The sequence below is a fragment of the Peromyscus leucopus genome, chromosome 4 (assembly GCF_004664715.2).
Source record: "Peromyscus leucopus breed LL Stock chromosome 4, UCI_PerLeu_2.1, whole genome shotgun sequence".
In the NCBI taxonomy this organism is placed as follows: domain Eukaryota; kingdom Metazoa; phylum Chordata; class Mammalia; order Rodentia; family Cricetidae; genus Peromyscus; species Peromyscus leucopus.
The window spans coordinates 134,525,945-134,544,011 of record NC_051066.1 but is presented as its reverse complement, the minus strand read 5'-3'; the positions used below and the strand labels follow the sequence as shown (position 1 = coordinate 134,544,011).

At 43.3% G+C, this 18,067-nt stretch overlaps 1 protein-coding gene across 3 annotated transcripts in view; it reads right to left on the bottom strand.

Moving 5' to 3' along the window:
* Rprd1b (regulation of nuclear pre-mRNA domain containing 1B) overlaps positions 1–18,067 on the bottom strand; it is a 48,168-nt gene that overhangs the window by 16,866 nt on the left and 13,235 nt on the right. For 2 of the 3 annotated variants that reach the window (XM_028889250.2, XM_028889248.2), the window contains exons 3-6: positions 15,342–15,475; positions 9,795–9,907; positions 8,036–8,162; positions 2,412–2,587 (exon numbers count right to left, since the gene is read on the bottom strand). In XM_028889250.2, the coding sequence (XP_028745083.1) occupies positions 2,412–2,587; positions 8,036–8,162; positions 9,795–9,907; positions 15,342–15,475 (550 nt within the window). The remainder of the gene's footprint in view (positions 1–2,411; positions 2,588–8,035; positions 8,163–9,794; positions 9,908–15,341; positions 15,476–18,067) is intronic. The other variant, XM_028889249.2, reaches the window with a different exon arrangement.

Genomic DNA, 18,067 nt, shown 5'->3' with positions numbered 1-18,067 from the left:
CTGCCCTTTAACCCCTTGCTTCTATAGTTCTTTCACAGGAGGGCAAGTCATTGAGGAGAGTAAGCAGGCTTCTGGACATCAGGGAAACCCTTTGCTCCTGAGAAGCCTCTGGCTGCTCCCTTTTTATAAATGTGTTTCTTTCCTTTAATTACCATTTCCTTTTACAAAAAGGCTTTATTTCTTACCAGGGATTATCCTAAACCACAACCAGAACTGTCAACTGTCTTAACTCATTTGGTTTCCCTATGCTGCTGACATCAGACTGATTTCCTTGAAATGCAGTTTCCTTCTGTGAGCCAGAATGGGTCCTCCTCCCCTCTAGACTCTGACCCAGAAGCTACTAGACACTCACCATAAAGTTCTCAATGAAAGAGAAGAAAGATGCTTGCTATCTAAAGGAAAATACAAAATTAACATACAAAAAAACTTAAGTGTTAACAAATTTGAGCTGTGGGGAAAGACTCCCAAGAAATCACGTATACACCCACAAGTCTATCAACTGCCTTTACACACTGAAGGCAACGAAAGGTTTCCAAACAAGATTTAACAGCCTTCTGATCTGGCAGTGTTGAGGACCAACCAATACAAGAGGGAGGTGGAGGGGCTGCAGCATTGAGGCTTCGCTGCAGCTGCACACTGGCTATTACCATCCCCACCAGGACAGAATGAAGATCTGCCTATTACAAGGGGTGAGAGAAAACTGTAGATCCAGAAGAGCAGGCTGTTGATGTGTTTAGTGAGCATGAATAATAAAGAGCTAACACCATCCATCAGCCTCTTACAGTTTATCGAGTCATCTGCTTGTTAAAATGCAGCAAACTTCATTTTATTCTCCCAGTGAATGTTCTTGTCCAGTTGGCTTGTTGACATGGTTTGGGACAGAACTCTTGGTTCTGACTGCCTTGCAGCACAGCACCGGGTTCTTCCGACCGACCACCTACTCGAGTGCTGGGTCCCAAGGCCAGGACACTCTGTGAAAGAGCAACAGTGGGGCTGCAAAGCTCCAGGGTGGCCTGACCTCTGACCTCTGTGCCTCTAACCTCCTGGGGCATCCAGCAAGCTACTTGTTGTGCAGATGGCCCTACGAAACAGACAGCTAACTGCAGCTGGGGAAGAGACAACAAAGAGTTAACAGGCTCTCCCAACAGTCTCCTTCTCAAAGACTGTCCTCTATGGTGGCTTGCCGCGTTCCACCCAACAACAGCTGCTCATGATAATCAATGTCTGACAGATCAGAGAAAGCCCTTAATGTGTCGCCAAGGGGCAGTTCAACAGATGGCATGATGACTTACAACCAGAATCATTAATTACAATCTCTTATTAGTCCCAAGGTACAGTGCTGAAATGCTTCCTCAGTGAAAGATGAGCGCTTCAGATAAATGGCCGTCTGCTATTGCTGATGGAGTTGCCTTTAGGAGTTCTGGTCAGTGCTGAATCTACAAGAAAGCCACACTACTGCTCAGCTGTCTCCTATCTTCCACTCAAGCTGGCTAGGCCTTTGAAGTCCCCAGCACCTCTAGCTATTACAGTTCCCATAATCATTGCAGGTAAGGACAGGGCATTCCCTCTCTAGTCAGCTGACCAGAGAATGATCAATTCGACAATCATTAGAGCTAGCTCAGTGCTCCCTCCCTAGTGGAAGAAGGGAGGTCTTCCACTCCCTTATTTACCGAGGGGCTTCGTGAGGTGTTTCTTGTGATCATTATGACTTATTCTCTAACTCAGATCCCTATTCCCATCCTAGAAACACAGAGAGGAGAAACTCCTAAGAAACAAAATCTAACAATGGAAGGCAGACAGAACCCCAACAGCCACACCACTGTCTCTGCTCCCCAGGAACAAGGAGCTAAACTGAGTTAAGAAGCAGATGGTGAGGGGATGATTCTAAATCCTTTCTTGCTAGAGACACTGAGACACATGCTCTCAATGCTGGAAAAAGGGGTTCCTGCCCACAGTCTGAATCAGGCTACGTAACATGACTGAACTTGTGGAATATGTACAGAAGAGCTAGTAGGCAGGTGGCTTACTGGCAAGCACGTGTGTATGTCAGAAATAAACCTTGAAAACAACTCAGATTCCCAAATAAAACCAATTAAATACCCTTTAGTTTTGCTGACCCTTCTGCAGCTCAACTTACAATTTTTCAACTGCAACACTAAACTGAAGCAACCTTACAATCCTAAATGCTGTGACTCAGAGGCCACTGTTTTCACAATGTGAGTTTTTCTTTCCTGGACAGGTAAAAACGTGACTTCAACCCTTAACTAGGCTCCAGTAATTACAGTTATCTGATGGATGCTGCTATCTCATTTGCTTTCAAAAGATTAAAAAAAAAAATGTTAATCCAGGAATAAAATGGGCTGTAGGAAGGGCAATCCAGGCAGTTGGGGTCTGCTCTGCAATGTACTCACTTCTAGCTTTTTCTCTTTTTCTGACAAAACCTCCTTCTGGTTCTGGGTGTACTCCACCAGCATCCGAGCCAGCTGGCGCCGGTCTTCCAGTTCCGCTGCCAGGCGCCCGTTATATTCCGCTAGTAACAGACATGCTTCATCTACCGTTTTTGAAAGACGTTCAGCTGCCTCTTTGTCTGAGTACAAATAAGAGCAGAAAACAGACAACATACAAATCACATAGGTATGATTGTAAACATTCCTGAGAGAAGGTTCACAGAGTCCAAAAATAAACCAGAACCTGTGAACCAACAATGCTGGCTAGCCAAGAATCCAAAGGTGCCAACTCTGTCAACAAGACACATTTCTGAATTGCCTGGAGTGAGGCAACGGGATGGGGCAGGAAAGCTGGCAGCCTGAAAAGCACTTCCAGGAGAAGCTCTCCAAACCAAACCAGCATACAGATATTTAGGGTCATCTGTGAAATGACTTCCCTAGCCTCTGAGACGACGTGCTTTTTCTTCTGTTACCGCATTAAGAACTCTGTCCACCGCTCTGAAGTGACAAAGCAAGCACTCACGTCTTGGGTGTGGAGAGACTGAGAGAAAACAGAAGTTGTCTGAGAGGCTCAGAACGTGCTCTCAGAAGCTGATCTGCAGGCCTCTGTTCACTAGAGAAAGAGCCTGACACCTGAGAATGAGCTTTTCTCCTACGCTTGCAAAATACAGGGTCTGAAAAGGAGGAAAGGCCTTTCGAATGTATCTGAACATGATCCTCAGTGGAAAGTTCATAAAAATACAAATAAGAAGCCACATATGGTAGGGTCACACTTGTAGGAGGACTGGAAGAAATTCCAAGTAAGCTGGGTTACAGAGCAAGATTCTAAAAGAAAAAAGAAAAAGAAGGGAAGGAAGAGGGAAACATCTTTTTCTTACATGTGCAAAAAATTTTGTGTTGTATTTTTAAAGTGTGGGTCATCACTGACCATGATTTCATGTCCTAATAATGGCCTGTCACCCATGCTCTGGGGAGAGAAGAGTAAGCCCTGAATTCTAAGGAAGGGGATTCTTAGAAAGTAGTGCTAAACAAAGGCTGGTGTAGCAAATGAGCAGAGACAAAAGGATTCAGATCCACAAAAAAAAAAAAAAAAAAAAAAAAATTGCTGCAACTGTGTGGTGGGGGCATAAGTTTAAACATGGGCATCTTGCTTTAAAAGGTCTTTTGGGGGCTGGAGAAATGGCTCAGTAGTTAAGAGCACTTATTGCTGTCGTAGATTTGGTTCCCAACTTGATTTGGTTCCCAACACTCATATCAAGTAGCTCACAATCACCTCTAACTCCACTTCTGGAGGATCCAAAGCAATCTCGGCATCTGTATATATATGGTGCACAAAAATCCATGCAGGCACACACATACACATAAATAAAAAATAAATATTAAAAATGAATAAAAGCAAAAAGGTCTTTTGGATGAAGATAGCAGGCTGATGCTTTGAAGCAAAGGGCACCAGAGCTGCCAGCCAGCAGTTACATAGACAACCCAGTGACACAAATCTGGGGCTCTCAACATTCTTCGAGGCATTGGAATTGAGGAATTTCTAGCACAGTACAGCTATCTGGTCTTACTTGCCTCCGTGAACACCAGGAAATGAGCTGCTGAGGGCTCCCCAACTGGGTCTGATGGCCAAGACCAGGCTTTCCTCCCTCCTTGGGTTAGAGAACACATACTTAGGAAAGAATGAGCAAAACAAGGTGGGAAGAGGGCCTACGACAGAGAGCAGGGACCAACACAGTCTCCACTGGAGATGCGGCCTGGGAACAAGCCTGAGTGACTGTGTAACGCTGTCAGTCCTTGACTACTGATGGCTTTACAACAGTAATTGCTAGAGTACTTGGGGCAAAAAATGTCAAGGAAACACTAATTTTTAAGATTTAAGATAAAAAAGAATCAATTCTCACCCTCAAAAACTTATATAAGAAAAGCAGATCATTTACACAAGTAATTGGAACCCAGAAATAGCTTTTTAATCACTCAAGAGTTACACAAAGCCACACTGGCTGGGAATCAAGTCAGTGTCTTGCTCAACCATCATCAGTGAAGCTTCCTCCTGCAGAACTAATAGAGAACCACAACTGGACAGTGTACTGAGAGAGCTTTGGAACACCCAGGCCTAAATGGGATGTCTTCATCAAACCCCTTCCCTTAGGGCTCAGGGAACCCTGAGGTTATAAGAGTCAGTGGTGATGGAGGACACCAAGGAAACAGTGTCTTCCAAACACAACAGGACTGATGCTCAAATGAACCCAGAGATTGTGGTAGCATGCACTGGACCTGCACAGGTCCAAGCCAGATGGGGTCTCAGTGCTGAGAGTGGAAGTGGACAGGAGCCCCCATTCCTAACTATCTCCAAGTGTCAAATGCTTGAAAAGGAAAGATTAGTTTTTTCCAATTAGAGTCTCACTAGACATACAAACCACATTTAAAGACAGGACTCATGCCCAGCAACAGAAGGTCACACAAGATGAACGCAATGGTACTTTAGATGTTTTGACCTGTAATGCTTTGTTTGGAAAATACACACACACACACACACACACACACACACACACACACACACACACACACACACATATACGCTCATGGTTTCTGATTTTCTGTTTTTATATGTTTTGTTTATGTGTGTATGTGTGTTTCTTAGGCTTTTTTCCTTTTTAAATTATGGTTTATTTGCTCTTTTATTTGCCTGTTTGCTTTCTGAAGAGAAAAAGAAGGCGTGGAATTGATGGGTGGAGAAATGGGGAGGATCTGAGAAGGGGTGAGAGAGAGGAAACTGTGATCAGAATATATCATAAAAAATATTTTCAATTAAAAGGGGGGGGTGTTACACAAAAACTGCAGTCCAAATGCAGAAGCAGATCTTGCCTGGGGCTGACTATGGCTGTGCTCTGGCCCTCCCTCCCTATGCCGTGGTGAGCCTCCTGAGGAGTCCTCCTCCTGAGGCGAGTCCTCCTCCTGAGGCCAGTCCTCCTGAGGAGTCCTCCACCTGAGTGAGGCCAGTCCTCCACCTGAGGCCAGTCCTCCACCTGAGGCCAGTCCTCCACCTGAGGCCAGTCCTCCTCCCGAGGAGTCCTCCTCCTGAGGCCAGTCCTCCTCCTGAGGCGAGTCCTCCTCCTGAGGCCAGTCCTCCACCTGAGGCCAGTCCTCCTCCCGAGGAGTCCTCCTCCTGAGGCCAGTCCTCCTCCTGAGGCCAGTCCTCCACCTGAGGCCAGTCCTCCTCCTGAGGCCAGTCCTCCACCTGGGCTCGGAATCCTGCATTCTCGGATGACTCACTCAAACACTCAGTTTCTGGTAGTCCCCAAGTTCCCCCCATCTCCTCCATTTCTCTCCTTTCTTAAGCACACCAACAGCACAGGAGGGAACCTGTAGCTGTCTCCCTACGAGCTATTACCTCACTTCCCTGCTCCCCTCAACAGCAAACTCAAGAGGCCCTTACAGTCCCTGTCGTCCCTCTCTATGTCAACAAGTTCACCCCAATCAGCAACCAGCCTTCCAAACTCTCAGTGCACAACCTTCTAATCACTGTGTGAAAACAGATTGCTGTGATTGGTGTAATAAAAAGCTGAACAGTCGATAGCTAGGAAGAGGTTAGGCGGGACTTCCGGGGAAAGAAAGGACTCTGGGAAAAAGAAGGGTGGAGTCAACAATGAGACTTGGAGGAAGCAGCATTAACAGCATGGAGAGAAGAGGTAACAAGACATGCAACAGAACGTAGATTAAAATAATGGGTTAATTTAAGTTATAAGAGCTAGTGGGACAAGCCTAAGCTAAGGCTGAACTTTCACAACTAATAATAAGTCTCCAGATCATTATTTGTAAGCTGGCAGCCCAAAGCAAAGTCTGACTACAAATCACCTAGAAAATATCTGAGCTCCTCCCATGTGCCTTGGTTTTCAGACAGCAGGGGACAAAAGACAAGAAACACTCTCTGCCTTCAAGTCTGGGCTCCTACGGGAAGGGAAGTCATGCACAGTACTGTATTGTTCATCAGCTGAAGATCAGCAGTACTGTATTGTTCATCAGCTGAAGATCAGAACTACAGAGGAGTAGGGCAATGGGAATAAGAGGACCAGCATTTTCAATAAGGGCTTGGGAGAGGCTTCACAGAGGTGGTAGGAAAATACAGACCCAAAAGAGGGGAGGCTCAAAGATTCCCATAACAGAAAGCTTTCCCTGATCACCTTTATCTCCTTCAGTGATTCACTGCCCACCAACTCTGTCTCCTCCTTCTTAACATTTTATCCTTGACAGGCTATGGATCTGACAACAGGAATATCTGCTATACAGTGAACCTCAAAGATATCCCAACTGAAGGAAGTTATGGCCTCAGTAACTTTGATTTCCTTCACATGAACATGGACAAAGCCAGAGAAGCAGCCAGTTCAAGGGGCTGGAGGGGAAATGACCTGGAGAGAATGGGATGAAAGTATTGGGCTTTTGCAGTGAGAAGACGATTCAATATGCAGCCTAGGTTGGAATCCCCAAATCCACTGCATGTGTGATCTTGGCCAAGATATCTAACTTAGCAACATCTCAATCCTTTTTTACATATGAGAATATACTTTTTCAAAGACTATCACGAGGCATAGAGTGCCAGGCACAGAACATGCTCTTTAAAAAAATTGTTCATACTTGACTCCCTTCTTCAACTGTTTATGCAGAAAGCAAGAACAGTGTCCATTCCTCTATTTAACCAAGGGTGATTGTGATGAGCTCAACAGCACACCTAGAATTCTTAGCACTGAATCACCTTCAAGCTTGTCAGTGTGCAGTGCAGTAAACAACACACCTGTATACCATACACCTTTTTTCCTCTTAGCAAAGGATTCATCCCTTCCTGGCCTCCAGTGTGCTATACATATACAATTTGCACCATGTTGTGTTATTTAGAGGGTGGCCGATTATGACACCCCAGCATTTCTGCTGTAACTATTCAGATCACTACTCATTCTATTTCAAAGGCTTCCTTTGTTGTGGTTTACTTTTATCCATTTATTTAAGATTTTTGTTTGTTTGTTTTTTATTTGTAAATGCTTACATGTAAGTGCTTGCCTGCATGCATGTAAGTACATCACTTGTGTGTCTGATGCCCAAAGAGGTCAGAAGACAGCATCAGATGCCCCTGAACTGGAGTTACGGGTGGTTGTGCTACCATGTGGGTGCTGGGAACCATACCCAGGTCCTATGAAAGGGCAGTAAGAGCTCTTAAACACTGAGCCATCTCTCCAGCCCCAAGATTTATTTGTATTATTTTTACTTACATGTATGAGTGCATGTAAGTATGTCATATGTGTGTAAGTGTCCATGGAGGCCAAAAGAGTACATCAGATTCCCTGAGCTGGAGCTGAAGGTCTTGTTAGCTGTCCAGTGTAGGTGTCTGAAATGGAACCCAGGTCCCCTGCAGGAGCAGGAAAAACTCTTCCTGTGGAGCTCCCTGTCCAGCCCCTCCAAGAACCTTCTTGTTCAGCATGCTGAATGGCTTCACATGCCAAGACGGCAGAGCACACAGAAAGTCTCTCTCCACCTAGGATAGAGCGTGACTACAAATGGCCCCTTCGTCCCTGTCTTTCACCTAACAACCTTCTTACCTGTTATTTTTTCCAGCAGTGACACATCCTGTACTTCCTGGGGCAGGGAAGCAATCTTCTGCCGAACAGTAGCATCCCCCGATGCAGCATTTTCCAGATCCTGCAACGCTTTGATTAACTCCTCAGTCTGTAAAAGGCAAAACAAATATAGAATCCATTAAGACATAATGGGGTTAAAGAAAATTAGCTAGAGGCAAATTATAAAAATAGCCATTCTTAGTATTAAAAACAGGTCAAAAGTCACACAAACAACTGTTGTTAGGAGCAGGACTTTGTGGATGGAAATGATATGGATTCTAAAGGACATAAAATTAATTGTTCTAAGTCTACATACATAAATAAACCTCTATAGAACTCTATTTTTTTTTTTTAATTAAAGGGCATATTTTTGGCACCTTAAGAATATGGACTCTAGTTCATACTGCTTAATTTCAAGTGAAGCACTGTTACAGTATGAAACAGTGTATAATATAGAAAAAAGACATAAATACCAGATGTTGAACAGGTGGGTGTTGCCTGATTAAATTCTTTCTAGAGTTTGCTTTACAAAGTAAAGATCACCACTAATATTAAAATGTCAAATGAATTAACTCATTAGGAGTTAAAACAAGAAAAGCATATGCTGTGTCTATCAAAGGGGCTTCACCAAACCCTGAGAAAGCACAGAGTGCTGCTAAATGGCAGAGCACAGTGACCCAAGAACAGCCGGCTGTGGCGACAGTCAGATCACTCTGAAAGTTGACAATTCAAACTCCTCCCCTTTAAAGGTCTTAGATGCAAAAATAGGGCATAACATTGCTATTACTTAGCCTGTCTAATCCATCGTTTTAACACTACACAACATACACACACACTTCCTAGTTACCATGTCCTGACCATATCCACGTAGAATACAGCGAGGATGACAAGAGGCAGTCTCATCCAACGAACAGGACATGGACAGCCAAATATGATGGCATGCACTTGTCATCCCAGTACTGGGGAAGCTGAGGCAGGAGTATTGTTTGTTTTTTTTTAAATAGGGTCTCATTATATAGCCAGGCTGACCTTAAACCTGTGATCCTCCTGCCTCAGATTCCTCAGGGCTAGTATAACAGATATAATGTGCTATAACAGGAAGATATCAAGTTTAAGGCCAGCAGGCATTACATAGTAAAACTCTTATCTCAAAACATTAAAAACAAAACAAACAAAAAAGCATGGACTCTGAATTGTGACAGATCTGAATTCAAATTAAGATACTTGGCAAATTACTTAAATGCTATTTAATCTCTTTTGTGTGGCTCATTTTCTTTGATGGTAAACAGATGAACCAAACCAAACTTGTTTCATGAGAGGTTATCTAAGGCAAATGCATCCTTAAATGCTAACTCCCTGTTGTAATTCTTATAACAGAGGCTATCATGCAGTAAATTCACTATTGGCAGTTACAAAACTGTCCTTAGATAGTAATAAGTTGTCTGGTTAAACAAGAATGCTATTAGCAACAGGCACAACTTCAGAATATCTTATCGTACCCATAAATCTGCTTTTAAAGAATATTTTTCATTTTTAGGAGACAAAACCAATTCCAAACATAAACCCATTGTGAAGTCGTGGTGTGAAAGTCAGGGTGAAGTCTGATGTCTGAGAAGCTCTGGATGGGCTATTGTATCTGCAGCCCTTTGACAAATCACACTACTAGGAACAAGCGCCACCTCGTGGTCATGATCTTTCACTTAGAGGTCACCTGGAGTCACTTTGTGCTGGAGTCACATACCAAGAGGGGGCCTGCGGAAGGATCTTGGGGAGAGTAACTTCCGGGGTAGTCATCATCTTCTTCCTCTTGTATCTGCTGAAAAGTTCGTTTCAGAGACTTCTTCTCTTCTGTTGCTAGGAAAATGTGACACATGTGAGCTGCCCAAACATCCAGTGTTCTGTACAATGACCACAGGTAAATCGAGGGTGGGATGTGCAGTTTCAGAGATGGCTTCATGCTAATTTTCTTGCTAGTTATTTTAAATGGGTGTAACTCCTTATGTTATTGAAGAGACAAAAAGTTCCCAGTCTGTCATCTAAGATTGACTCTTTGAATCCAAGAAAATGCTACTGGAAAGCATCTAAAACTGGTATGTCCCAAGCTACCACAGTTAGAACCTTCCTTCCTTCCTTCCTTCAAAAGAAGTAAACAGTAAAATGGTACGAAGAATGAGGCAATACAATGAAGTAAACCAACATGTATGAGGGGCACAGAGAACACACTGCATATTAAACAGCTTTATTCTTTCCAAGGATCATTTTGGGAAAAAATAGGAGGGACAAAACTGTCAAAGATTTCAAGTACAAATACTCTTTGAAATTTTTCTTTAAAACCAGAATAAATCTAATTTTACTGTACAATAAAAAAACAACCATTACTGAGAAACGTGATTGATATTACTGGAAGAAATTACTTAAGTTCTCATTCTAGAATTAACTACTTTTGAGGCTGGCAAGGTACATTCTTTATTATCTGTCCCCTGTGCTTTTACATGATTATGATAGATGTGTTAATTCTAAAATCATTCCTATTGCATCACATCGGGCAACACAAAATAAGCACAAACAACTGGGGGAAACAAGTCTAAATGATAAATCTGCGTAGAAAAGAAATATTGGACACCAAGTCTGTGCAGAGCATTGCCATGGTTTCTTTACCTTCATCTTTCCAACAACTCTGACAGAACATTCCATTACAAGCAGAGAAAGACCTAGGGAGGTTAAACAACTCCCTGGCACAACACTCAAGTCCATACTCTTCCCACTGTATGCGAACAACTAAGCATAAGCACCTTTATCTGTCAAAAAGAGAGTACCAGGCACCCGCCTCAGACTTGCTGCACGTACAGGGTAACTCACAAGGAAGGTGTGCACATGTTCACTTAAGTCTCTTCTGGAACCAAGGATGCAGCTCCTGTTTTCTATCTTATACATGAATTGGCTATGTTAGACAGGAAGGCCAGTCAATAGCATCAACTGTTTTGTTTTGTTTTGTTTTCTTACAGTTTTGTTTGTGGGAAGGAAGGGAGAAAATAACCAGCCACAGTAATGACAGAGGCTGTCCCTGTTTCACACAATGCTACTATGGAGAACGGCTCTCACAGTTTAGTGAAATGACACCAGTCCCCAGCAGTGCACTTCAGGTCTCTAAGTCCTGGGATGAAGTCATTTCTCTAATGGTTCAGCACCCAAATCACAATCAATAACCAATCATTTCCTTTCTACAATGTCTGTCAGTGACAGTCACTGTGCACTGGTTCCTCAGCCCACAAGGACGGGAGAGTAGATAATTGTGTCATCCCATTTCTCAGTGATACTGTATCACATTCCATAAAAATAATAAGTAGAGAACAAAAATGAAAGCACAACAAAGAAGCTGCAACAAAAGCTATGGTGGAACTGAATCTGAATGGCACTAAGAGGAGCTGAGAAGTAAGCACTTACTCAAGTGCTTATTTCTACCCCACAGAGGGGCCTAGTGTTGCTGTGAGGCTAACACTGCAGAGAAGCTTAGTGATGCTGTGAGGCTAACACTGCAGAGAAGCTTAGTGATGCTATAAGGCTAACACTGCAGAGGGACCTAGTGATGCTGTGAGGCTAACACTGCAGAGGGACCTAGTGATGCTGTGAGGCTAACACTGCAGAGGGACCTAGTGATGCTGTGAGGCTAACACTGCAGAGGGGCCTAGTGATGCCAAGTTAGCAGCAAAAGTGAGGAAAGTGGATGACGGTGGAAGAAGTAACCCCACAGAAACACGTCACACTAAAGCATCTTTCAGAGTGTATCTAGTGACAAACGCCTGCAATCTCAGCCACATAGAGGCTGAGACATCGATTCAGAGTTCAGGGCCAGGACTACACAGCAAGACCCTGTCTCAAAATAAAGTAAAAAGGGCAGAGGATATCAACTCACTGGCAGGACACTTACCCGACACACATGAAGGCCTCTGTCTAATCCCCACCCTTCAAAAAACATTAAAATTAAAAAAAAAAAAAAATGTCTCCCCGTTTTAAAACACGGAAGGCAAGACTGTTCAAACTACTCTTGACACATTGGTTACAATGAAAGTTACTTTATTTCAATATTTCTACTTTCTGTGTTTCTCTAGCTCTAGGAACGGAACTCAGTGTCTTGGTCTTGGAGGCAGGCCCTCTGTTGTTCAGCTTCATCCTAGACAATGGTTTACTGAGACAGGATCTTGTTATGCAGCTCAAGCTGGCCTTCAGGCTGGTCTAGCAATCCTCCTGCCTCTGTCTCCTAAGTCCTGGGACTGTAGGAATGTGTCACTGTGTCTATCGAAAGCAACTGTTAGTTCTACTGTCTTTTTCTTTTCACTATATATACATTTGTAGTCAGTGTTAAAAAAAAAAAAAAGCACAGAATTGTGATTTTCTACACGTATTATTAAAGTTCTTTTTGCATAGTTTCAATTTACATGATCATTTTATAGTCTTGCCGCTGTAAGATAATCCTTCTGTACACTATGAATATGTATTACTCTCATTGGTTAATAATAAAGCTGGTTGGCCTATAGCATGGCAGGATAAAGTTAGGTGGGACAGGGCTGGAGAGATGGCTCAGCGGTTAAGAGCACTGCCTGCTCTTCCAGAGGTCCTCAGTTCAATTCCCAGCAACCACATGGTGGCTCACAACCATCTGTAATGAGATCTGGCACGCAGGCAGAGCACTGTATACATAATACACAATAAATAAATAAGTCTAAAAAAAAAAAAAAGAAAAGAAAAAAAAAAGAAAAGAAAAGTTAGGTGGGACAATCAAACTGAGGACTGGGATGAAGGGTGAAGTTGGGGGAGATGCCAGCAAGCTGCCCAAGAAGCAAGATGCTAGAGGACAGATAAAGCCACGAGTCATGTGGCAATACATAGATTAATAGAAATGGGTTAATTTAAATGTAAGAGCTAGTTAACAATAAAGCCTGAACTATCGGCCAAGCATTCTGTAATTAATATAAGATTTTATGCATTTATCTGGGACCGGGTGGTCAGGACAGAAAAGCTCTGCCTCTGTTTACATCTTGCAAAGCAATGATTGATACACTGTTAAGTGGAAAATACACTAGCATATGGTTTACATATGAAATACCCAATAGTACTCAATGCACAGTAACTACTTAACATATGGTGTGTGGTATGACCTCCACACACTCAGCCATCACAGCATAAAAGTGTCATGGGAAAGGAGTGGCCACCAGAATATGAATATAAGATCAAAAGAAAAATTATAATGTGGTGGCACTGAAGAGGTGGCTCAGTAGTTAAGAGCATTGGCTGTTCTTGCAGAGGACCCAAGTTCTGTTCTCTTTACCCACATGGCAGCTCACAGCTCTAACTCCAGTTCACATATACATAATTAAAAATTCAATAAATAAAAATAAACCAATAAAAACCTTTTAAAAAAAAGTTCCAAAAGAAATCTTTTATTGTAAAGGCAAACTCTATAAGTTGCCTGAAGATAATGAATTACCCATGACAATACTGCAACATGAACAAACTATTCAAATTTGGAAATGAGCCTCTAGGGAGGTCAAGAGTGTTTTGGTTTTGAAAGGATGGTAGTAAATGACTTTGATCATCCAGGTCCTGGGAACACAAGAGTGAGCTGCCATGACCAACACACCCAGGGAACCTACTGAGTGTCTGTCTTTAAAGGATGAAGGAGAAGGGGAACCAATGTACAGACAATGAACCAGCACCTGTCACTGCTAGCCTGTAAAACAATTCCCAACACTGCCACATCTGTGACTGCTCCCTGTGGTGTACAATTGTTTCTCACTCCTCGGCACTCCTTTCCAAAGCACCTAGCACAGCCCAACACGTGTGTGCAGCCAGGCCTGAATGGCCACTTCAACATCGGCTTCCAGCTTCCTTTAAGGCAAGAGCTTTCCTGCTTGTCCCAGGCACTATCTACCGAATGAACTGTAAGGCAGGGTACAGGCAAAAACCACTGGATATTTTCCCCAAACTACTTTAGAGTGAAACTTCCAAAGGCCACAATGCTGTTACTACTGGAACCCAAGGCAGCAAACACCTTGCTTTTCAGAAGCACTTTTTAACAGTTCTAAGTAAATCCTTTCACAATGGCCCAAAGCCTGAAAGCACTTTCTTAGCAAGCCTCTTTCAGTTTACTGTAAAGTACATGCCATTGGCAGAGCTGTGTGCACAGCACCAGAGAACAAGGAGGGATGGCTACATAGCCCACAGCAAGGAAGCCATGGTGGCATGGGAGCCAGGGTGGCATTCCTGGAGAATGCACTGTCACAGGGAAAGGGTGGAAAGATGTGTTGTAAAGTGCAGCAGGTACAGAGAAAAGGGCACTCAGAAACTCAGTCTGCCCAAAGAACCAGGAGCACTGTGAGGGCATGGAAGAAGAATCTGCAAGTGGATCAGTCCACATCAGAAAACCTCCTCAATGTGGTGAGTACTTGGACTTGACCCTCAGCAGTAAGCTTAAATGGAGTCAGATCAGAGTGACTCCTGCTTAGGAGCTTGTCATGCCAACTAGAAGTAACCCACAACTAACCAAAGACCGAAAACCCAAACATCTGAATTTATTCCTTAGAGAAAGAAGTAACATAAACTCTTTTTTTTTTTTTTTTTTTTTTTGGTTTTTCAAGACAGGGTTTCTCTGTGTAGCTTTGCGCCTTTCCTGGAACTCGCTTTGGAGACCAGGCTAGCCTCGAACTCACAGAGATCCGCCTGCCTCTGCCTCCCCAAGTGTTGGGATTAAAGGCGTGCGCCACCACCGCCCGGCTTATAAACTCTTAAGAACTTCAAAATTTACATACATACTTCCCAAGGATATCCTGGGCTCAGTAAAGATCAAAACCAACATAGACAATAAACTATTAATCATAAAAGTATACAAAACCAGATTTATTATCAATAAAGCCAAGTTCTAAAAGGGCAAGGGACTTATATGAGGCCCTGCTGTAGACAATGTCAGGGCCAGGACGAGGTATTCCTTAGTCAACCACAATTCTAAAGAAGGTGGTTGTTCTTTCCCTGTGTGAGGGCAGTTCCTGAAGGAGCAAGGCGGGCCAAAAGAACACACACGAGTGAGGAGTGAAAGCATGGCAGCAGGACACAGGGCCAGGCCTGCCCAGGGCTAGCACTGCATGAATTCTCACCATCGCTCAGGATCATCTCGCTCTGGAGTCAGAAAGCGGCTGGTGGATCCCAGCAGCCCCAGCAGCCCCCACTGCAGCTTTCCATGTGGGGTTGGGAGTAGCAAAGACCAAGAGCTGTAAACATGTGGTGATGGGTCTACCTTTGGGGGGAGGGCTCTTGGAGTCCTCCATAGACAGCTTCAGCTGCTGTATGAACTCGCCGCCATACACACTTCGTTCTTGCCAGATGTTCAGCAATCTTTCTAAAGGTTTTTTACAGCCTTCATCTGCCTCTCTGCCCAGAAAAGATGAAAAGATATATATATATAAGCTTAAGTTTTTGTTTTTAATTAGGACAGATCTACTTAAAAAATCAACAACGGCCAAAATGATTTACATACTTAAAACAAGAATGTGGTACACCCTGTGCTACTTGGACTCCCAAATCTTGACAGAAACTGCATTCCTCCCATGGTGATGGGGAAGAGGCATCCCATAACCCAAGGAATCTTTTTTTTTTTTCCCTTAGAAAGGTACAGAGAATAGGAAAAAAGTCTATTTGACTGGCTTTAACAGACAGAAAATAAAATTGACCATATCAATTGTGGCAACTTGCCTTTTCAGAAAACATCAATTCAAATTAAATCTTAGACACAGACTGGAAATTAAAATTAGCCAAACTTTTAAGATTTTAAAAGCACAAATGTTTAAATTTACATTAACACAGCAACATCTCTACACACATACACATATGTGCTAAAAGTATCTCAACCTTAACTACATCATAATGACTTTAACACTGGGCTGAGGCTGAGTTCTGTGTCCACACTCATATCTAGTGAGTAATCTTGGAACACACTGGAAATAATGTAGTCCTTTTTAATTTACAACTGAAAGAAAAAGTTAGGTAATTTTTGCTGGTATGTTGACACAGCGTTAACCTCTTACCTACTCAACGTCTGAGATGGCAGCAGACAAGCAGGAGACTTTCTGAAAAGACCCAGGCCCTGCCTGCCCGCTGGGTTCCTGTGCACTCTGTTCAGTGAGAATGCACAAAAGCCACATCTTAACATTGAGCACTGTAAGAAGGGTCACCGTAGGGCTCACAAGATGGCTCAGCAAGTAAGTATGCTTGCCTCCAAGCCTGACAGCCTGATTTCCATACCCAGGACCACATACTAAAAGAAGAGAAACAATTCAGGCAAGTTTTCTTGTCTCCCATGAGTGGGTCATGCCTCTCTCCAAATTAATTAGTTAATTAAAATGTAACTGTTAAAAAAGGGAGACCCTGAGTTAGAGATGTAGCTCAGTTGACATGCTTGTCCAGCCGTGGGTTCAATTCCCAACACTGCAAAAGCTGGTTGGCATGGTTGGCAATGTCTGTGATCCCAGCACTGGGGAGCGGAAGGCAAGAGGATCAGAAGTTCAAGGTCATCCATCCATCCCCAGCTACACAGTGAGTTTGAGGCCAGACTCGGATATATGAAACTATGCCAAAACAGGGAGGGGAAAAGACCTCCACATCTTAGGTACAAAGTCAACTGTCTTCACTAAGTACCTCAAGAACACCAAATTCAACTGAGATGGGAGCTCTACCCACCCTCAGCACTGACAGCACTTCTGCGATGCTATGCTAATGCTCAGCCTGGTCTGGTCAGATGGCCTACTTACAAACTACTAGTAGCAAGTCAACTAAACTGAGATCAAAGTACTAAGTTAGGAAACATACAAATTAATGTTTTATAATTTTTTTCAACTCAGAGGTAAGCACTAGGAAAACAGGGAAATGCTTCTGCTACATCTTAAAGAGCTCAACTATAAGCAAGCTCTCTGGTGTTTATGCCAAGACATCTATTTTCAAAATATATGCAGAAAAGAGTTACTCTCACCCCTTCCTTCCTCTGCCAACAACCTGGCCCAAGCAGCAGCCATTTCCGTCCAGCAGGCCTTCTCCGATAGCCTCATTACTGCTCTTCCTGCCTCCAGCCTTGTCCTCCTCCAGCCTACTCAGGGTTTAATAATGTAATTCTAGCTGCTGGGGGAAGGCACTTCTTGTTTCTTTCCACTCTCCTCAGAGCAGACAGAGTCCTCACAAAGCCCTCCAGGCTTTTCAACCTCGCCTACCTACTCTGGTCCTCAGGCCTGGACCCTGCAGTCAGCTCTCCTGAGGTGGCTCTCAGTCCCGCCCCCCTCTTCAGCAGCACTTCCCTAGTCCCCCAGTGACTTCCACTGCTTGCCCCACCTTCATTGTGTCCCATGTAATTAGCTCTCACATGCTGTACAAAATAGTTGTTTACTTGTTCTGTATAAATGCAATTTCTGGACAGAGGGGTTTGTATGTGTCTCCCCCCGCCCAAGGACCATATTGGCTGAATCAGTCTTTTTTGAAATTTTAAAACCTTTTTTGAATTCTATATAACGCATGTGATTTCCAACTTTTCTGCAAAGTCATTCAAGTCAAAAATTAACTGAACTAACCGGTTTTGAAATAAGTCATTCCAGAGAAACAGAAGTCACTTTAGCACCCAGAATCAGATCGAGCTAGAGCAAAAAAGCAGTTTGACAAAAAAAGGGGCACTACCTTTGCAAGTTACACAGATTTCATTCTAAATTGAGAATTCTTGAGGCTGGAAACGTAGCTCATTTGGCACTGCTTGCCTACCATGGACAAAGACCTGAGTTCAGTCCCACCCCTGCATAAACTGGGTATGGTGATGAGTGCCTATAACCCCAGAACTCAAGGGGAGAAGGCAGGAGGATCAGTTCAAAGTCATCTCTGGCTACACAAATACTCTGAGGCTAGCCTGGGCTACATGAAGACCTGTCTCCAAACAAAACAAATAAATGACGTGCATATGAGAAATAGCTAAGTGAAAATATTTTAAAA